This window comes from Amphiprion ocellaris, chromosome 8 (genome assembly GCF_022539595.1).
Source record: "Amphiprion ocellaris isolate individual 3 ecotype Okinawa chromosome 8, ASM2253959v1, whole genome shotgun sequence".
Taxonomy (NCBI): Eukaryota; Metazoa; Chordata; class Actinopteri; family Pomacentridae; genus Amphiprion; species Amphiprion ocellaris.
The window spans coordinates 35,851,192-35,858,077 of record NC_072773.1 but is presented as its reverse complement, the minus strand read 5'-3'; the positions used below and the strand labels follow the sequence as shown (position 1 = coordinate 35,858,077).

The following is a 6,886-nucleotide window of genomic DNA, read 5'->3' as shown; positions in this document are numbered from 1 at the left end:
TTACATTAAATGTGTATCGAAAAGCAAAGGTGGAGGTTAACAAAAACAAGTCAAAGGTAAGGTGTAAATGAATAAGGGGTGAGCTTTACGCCAAAAATAATAAACAAAACCACACTAGTCCTTAGGAGGTCAACTTACCTATCAAAATAAAAGGACAAAATTAAATACAAAGTCTTCCCTCCCTCTCTAACTCAAACAGGTGAATATGAATAAAACAAAAAGTAGCAGCTCACTACAGCACCTTGTTCTGCTATACAACAAACAAATTGTGCTGGATATGTGTCGGTCTGGACGGCATGGAGGATGGCCCGCTGATCTGTCCCTCTCTGACCCAGAGGCAACGTCATCCTGGTTTTCCTCGGCAGCCCGACCAATCCTGCGCCAACCCGATCTCCTGTCGTCCAATCCTGGCGGTGGTGCAGCGCAGCTCTATTTGAATATTCGACACGCACACATTACAGAAAACCACACTATACACATGACAGCAATGATAACAGTCACAAAAACGTCATCGTACAGTATGTTGTTAAAAATAACGTCAGAAATGTTACACTTTAGTATGTCGTCAAAAATGTCGTCAAAAAAGTCATAGTATAGTATGTCAACAAAAGTATCATAAAAAAGTCATAGTATGTCAACAAAAATATCACAAAAACATTAAAGTATACTATGTCGACAAAAATGTCTTAAAAAACGTCATAGTATAGTATGTCGACAAAAATATCACAAAAGCATCATAGTATGGTATGTCGTAAAAAGTATCACAAAAACATCATAGTATAGTATGTCGTCAAAAAATATTTTAAAAAAAACAGTATAGTATGCCATCAAAATGTGATAATTATTATTGCTGCTGTAGTTGTTTCTACAAGTATGTGACAAATAAATGTTAACTTTTTCAAACAGTCTTCGTGGAAAGAAGTTTTCGAATCTTTAGTCTCAAGTATTTTACTAGTCTGGTTGTTCCTTGGCTCTCGTTATATTTTCTCTGGCTCTCTATGTGTTTTACCAGATTTGGAAAAGGCTCCAGCAGAGTTGGCAGCGAGCAGAAAACCCAAATCAAGGCTTCAGAACTTCTCTTTACTAAGTAATGGCTCTGCTGGCTCTGCATACTAAACTATGACATTTTCGTCAAAATTTAGACGACATACTAAACTATGACGTTTTTGTCACATTTTGGACAACATACTAAACTATGACGTTTTTTCCACATTTTGGACGACATACTAAACTATGACATTTTTTCTAAGTTTCTTTTTGGGCTATTTTCTTAATTTCATTCAATAGGCAAATAGAGAGAAAAATAGAACAGCAGGAAGACCTGCAGTACAGGGTCATGAGCTGGAATCATTTCTACGTTTCTGATGCAGTTCTGTTTGCGAGTCGCACTCACAACCAGTTAAGCTACATGGGCACCTTTTTTTCACATCTTGGACAAGATTCTAAACTATGACTTTTTCCCATATTTTGGACGACATACTAAACTACTAGAAAACCACTCAGATCATGCAGTACTCTGCCAAGGCTGCTCAGGTGACGTATCATTTCCCAGGGATGAAATTTTTTTTTTAAAAAGACCTTGTGCTGAGCACAGGCATGTGTTATTCATGTGCATGTTATGTAAGGATACCGAATTGCGTGTAAATTACTGTCATAAAGGTCTGTTGATCAGTTCATCACTTCTGGCAAGCCTTTGTTTTACTAGCATTAAAATAACTGTTCCCTCCACGCTTTTGTTTTGAAGGCGTATTTTTAATGTTACGGGCTTTTATTTTGTCACCATCCCAGCGGCACAGGAAGTGTTTATCTAAGAAGCGGTCTCTTGACGTGACGAAGACGCCGAAAAGTCAGAAATGTTTTTTTCTTTCATCACATGAAGATGAAAGGAAACGGTTCCAGCTGTTGCTGTCTAGTAAAGGATGTGTTTAAACTTAGAAAGCAGCTGGAATGTAAACAAGATCTGACGGTGTTTCCTGAAGAGAGGAGGGAAAGACAGAAAGGTGGATTTGTGTTCAAAATAAGGCTGACGGCGGAACGTAAATAAAGGAAAATATTTACAAGAATTTTCTTGCCAAATTTGGGTGATTTTTAAAAAAAAATAAAACTGTTAAGGAATTATTGGAATTTTGTTCCTGAAGGTTTTGCAAATTTTCTGAAATTTGCGGGAATTTTTTTGCTGAATTTTTTGATTTTTTTCAGACAAGGAAACAATATTTTTTGGTGCCTGTAAATGAAGACAACAGGAAGCTTAAATGATTAATTTGTCTGGTTCCAACTAATAAACTGGATATTGTTATGCTCTTATGGCTCACAAACACACAGCAGACATCTCATTTAAAAAGCACACAGGTTTTATTGCATATCAATTTCATGTATAAATTCTTCATAGCATTGGAAAGATTACATTTGGTATACATTGCTATTCTACAGAATTAACAACAGAGTCATATCTTTTCAATGAAATTTCTCTAAAGTACATCTGCAATAATCACAAGCATCAAAAGAACTGCAATTTCAGAATTGTTCAATATTATTCTACAATCCTTTATTGTTTTTCATTATGTCTTCTCCCAAAAGTCTTCTCTATGTCTTTCAGAACCACCTGCCCAAACACCGTAAGGCAGTCAGAACTTGAAGTCAAACCTACTAAACCTAGCCACATGTACAATAAGTGCATCTACGAATTTATTTTTTTTACTTTTCTTTTTTTTCCTCATTTTTTGATTTGATACACATTTCACAAATGGACATCATTATGACTGCTAAACACGTCATGCACAATAACTTTTTTTTTGTTTGTTTTCAATAAACATAACAGAGGCGATATACAACTCAGATTTAAACAAAACAAGCACCATCCATTTAAACCCATATTTTTCAATGATTTTTTTTCTTCAGACAAATGCACCATTGTTTTTCATTCTTTAAAATACTATACAGTTAAAAAGAAACAATGTATATTTTTACTTTCTCCTGTAACAGTGGGGGCAAACAGCAACCATGTTCTATTATGCTGAAACATTTTTCAGTGACCATCTGCCAGGCTAAAGTTGGCAAAATGGAAAAAAACTTCAATGCCTTCAATTCCTTTGCTTTACACAGCGCGTACTTATTACAGTAGTCCATGACATGAATTACTACATAAAGTCAACCTAAAAACTTAGTGACCCGAGTCTTTACATTTTGTAACCACAAGTTGTAAAACAACGTGTTTACCGTGAATGGAATCTCTTTCAGTAGAATTATAAAAAAGACTTCTGTCTTTAGAAAAAATGAGATGATGCAGCAGTCCGAGCATCACACTACCACCTGCTGTCATGAAGAAAAATTACAGTGCTTATGTTCTTATCTCTCCATGTTGAGCACAGCCCGCCCGTCTGTTGAAACCAGTTGGAAAATGCATCTGCGTTCTGGAGACCTAAGCCTGATCAATTTATGGCTTGGACCCAATATGGTTTAAGTGCTAGTTTGAAAATACAGCATCAGGCCTAGTTCTGAAAGTCCCAGTTTGCAGGGAGGAACAGTGATCAACAATGCTCGCCTCCTGCAGCTATCTACAGTAAATGACTCTCCATGGCACAGCTACCTGCTAGACCACATGGAACGAGTCTTCAGTACGATCTCAGAGGAACAACAGGGATTTAAACTGAAATAATCATCAAGTGTTTGTTCTCCCTGTCCAGAATCAACAAGACAGTTTTTATGACATGTGATAGACCGACCAGCAGAATTATGATGTCCATTTTAATACTATCTGTGGATTAGTTTACTCTCTTCTTTTGGTTTTGGTTTCAGTCCTTGCCTTTCTTCTTGCATAACCAGCGTTTCTGTCATGTTCATGCATGTGTGTTTGTGTGTGTGTGTTTTCCACTTTTGGACTGTGTAATATTGGACAACTCATTGCAAAAAGAATTTTCATTGGTTACACTACACATATCGAATGTTAAACAAGAGGGGAAAATGGAGCATGATGTTGTATAAAGTAGTCAGATTCAACTGTGTGACGACGTAATGCCCTTTTTTGTGACATTCATAGTGAAAGGTGTCCAAATCTGCCCCCCTAATAATACTTGAATCAATTGGAACAAGACACATTCAGCTTACTGGGTAAAATGGTTGAACTGAAACAAGACAAAAAAAAAAAAAAAAAGACTAAACACTGCAGGACGTTTCAATGCCAAATAAGTTCTAAAACTAACTACAGCTATCTTTCACTATAAATAAAAACAATGAATTTCATGGGTTCTTTCCATTTTGGCACACTAACCCATCAAAACCAGAGATTCAGAATCTCCTTCATCTTCTGATAGGTGTTCATTCCTTCAGCAACGAGAAAAGAGGGACAAAATGACTTTTTCTTCATTTTCACTCCTCCAGTCAAGACAAAACAACCAAAAATAAATACATACACACACTTCTGAAATCAAATATATAAGCGCGTAATAAGAAAAAAAAAAAAACGAACTATGACAGCAAATGCAAGCCCCTTGGAAATGAAATGATTGTCAGAGAACAAAACATTTTCTATGGGTTATTTGGCACATACCACTCATGCTATGAACATCTAGGTTATTTTGTACATCATATGACAATATCATACAATTTTGGTCCTTCTCTAAAATAATTATATTAACAATTTAGCACTGTGGTGCCTACAAAGAAACAATACTGTGGTATCTAAGAGGAAAGAAAGTAAATAAAATTAACAAATGACGATGAAATAAGCAAGCAGAGAAAGACTTTCCTCATTTTTCTGAGTGTGATTTCAATTCATTTTCAGCATGATCAAACTGAGTAACCAAATTACAATGGCTAGTGGCCCAGATAGCTCATTAAAAGCACATTTGAACATCATTCTCTGTGTAATCATTCAAAAATCAACAGTCTACAGGATCTGTCAGTTCCATACGTAACATGTGGTGCTAATGTTGATTCTGCTGTAAAAACTGAAACAAGGTCAGCGAGTGAGTCACCCACATCTGGTCGGGAAACCTGGAGACAGTTGTGTGCACACACCCACCGTGTTCCTGGTGAAACAGCGCCACCTTGTGGACATGCAGTGCCAATGCAGTGCTGAGGCTGCAACGTTTGTAGTAGGTGGTGTACACAGACTTTAGAGACATATCAGTCGTTAAGTGTCTTCATGAGAGCCTCCTGCAGGGTCTCTGTGGGGCTGCAGTCAGCCTTGTGCACTTGGGGAGGATCAGAGTAATGCAGAGTTTCAATGCTAGTGAGAAGCATTCATCGTGTCCTTCACATCAACAGGAGCTTAGCAGTGCTTTCTCTTTGACAGTCTTGCCTTGGGACAATCCTTCCCCTCCGCTCTCTCTCTCATACAGAAACACACACACACAAACAAACAAATAAACACACACATATTCACACAAACTCACTCTTTCTACCTTGAATGTATGTGACAATGAATTCTCCTCCGGCCTCCACATCCTTCCACTACTCATGTCTAGTCAGTTGTCTTGTTTCTATCCGTTTTCAAAACTAATGTTCCTCCTACTCTTCCTCCCACCTGTTCTCTGTCTCGCCTAGATGTGGTTGAGTGGGTGAAAGCTGCTCGTCTCAGACGGTCCGCCTCCCATGCTCAGCCAAGCGTCCAGAGAGTTCTGGGAGGGCGCGTGCAAAGGGTTGTTCTCCGAGAGAGACAGCATCATTGCATAAGCCTGCGAGGGGAGACAGGTGACTATAAATGTGAGGAAACCTCACAGGTAGATACAGAAGCACTCGTTTAGTAGCATTTCTCTGTATCTAATTAGCTGTCAAGAAAGTAAAGGATGATTTCAGGTCTTATTAATCAGTACAAGTCTGTCTGAATATTTACACTAATTAGGAACCACCATAGAAGTTTAGGGTCACTTAGAAATATCCTTATTTTTGAAAGAAAAGCATTTTATTCAAATGAAGATAACATTAAATGAATGATAAATCCAGTGTAGACATTGTTAATGTGGTAAATGACTATTGTAGCTGGAAACAGCTGATTTTTAATGGAATATCTCCATAGAGGTACAGAGGAACATTTCCAGCAACCATCACTCCTGTGTTCTAATGCTACATTGTGTTAGCTGATGGTGTTGAAAGGCTCACTGATGATTAGAAAACCCTTGTGCAATTATGTTAGCACATGAATAAAAGTGTGAAATTGTCTGGGCGACCCCAAACTTTTGAGCAGTAGTGTATGTTTTGCACTCAGTTGGACTTGTTCGTAGCATTGTTGCCATGTTTCTAGATCCTTTAATTTCTGGACACTGTATCTTGTAAAGAAGGCTGAATATGACAGAAAAGATAATAGTTTACAGGTAATATGTTAGTAAGTTAAGTGAGAAGAAAAGACAAAGTAGGACAAAAGGTGCATTTTAGCAACAGTCTTTAAAACATGAAAGGATCCTTCTCATCCCTGATCTCTCTTTCCACTGATTGCATTTCATCACTGCTCCTTTCTTATTAGAATAACATCTTGTCCCTCCTTTTTTAAAATGGACACCCAAAAGCCCGCCACATACCTGGGTTTTAGCCTGCCTGTACAAAGTCTCTTTCAATGCCTCAGACTCTAGTGAAGTGTTAAATATGTCTTTAACATCAAAAGGCTGCTCGTCACTGGCTGCTTTACGCAAACCATCCAGGCTCTTGGGAAAGCTGGGCAGACCCTCCAGGTCCAGGAGAGAGCCCTCCTCCTCTATACACCTGCACACCGAGGCATGGGTGGATGGCAGAGACAGGGCAGGTATGGACGGATGGATAAATGGATGGAAAGATCAGACATAAGCAGGGACAGGTGGACAGTTAATGTCATTTAGGAGGGGAAAGGAAATTTAAGGAGGGTTTTAAAGAAGATGATATGATATGAGAAGTGAGGAGAAAAGGAGAGGAACGA

At 38.1% G+C, this 6,886-nt stretch overlaps 1 protein-coding gene across 8 annotated transcripts in view; it reads right to left on the bottom strand.

Moving 5' to 3' along the window:
- Window positions 1-2,333: 2,333 nt before the first annotated feature.
- The window catches only part of prdm16 (PR domain containing 16), a 193,394-nt gene continuing 188,841 nt past the window's right edge, over window positions 2,334-6,886 (bottom strand). For 3 of the 8 annotated variants that reach the window (XM_035949788.2, XM_035949789.2, XM_035949791.2), the window contains exon 16: window positions 5,687-6,696. In XM_035949788.2, the coding sequence (XP_035805681.2) occupies window positions 6,369-6,696 (328 nt within the window). In that variant the 3' untranslated portion in view covers window positions 5,687-6,368. The other 5 variants (XM_035949786.2, XM_035949790.2, XM_055012811.1 and 2 more) reach the window with 3 other exon arrangements.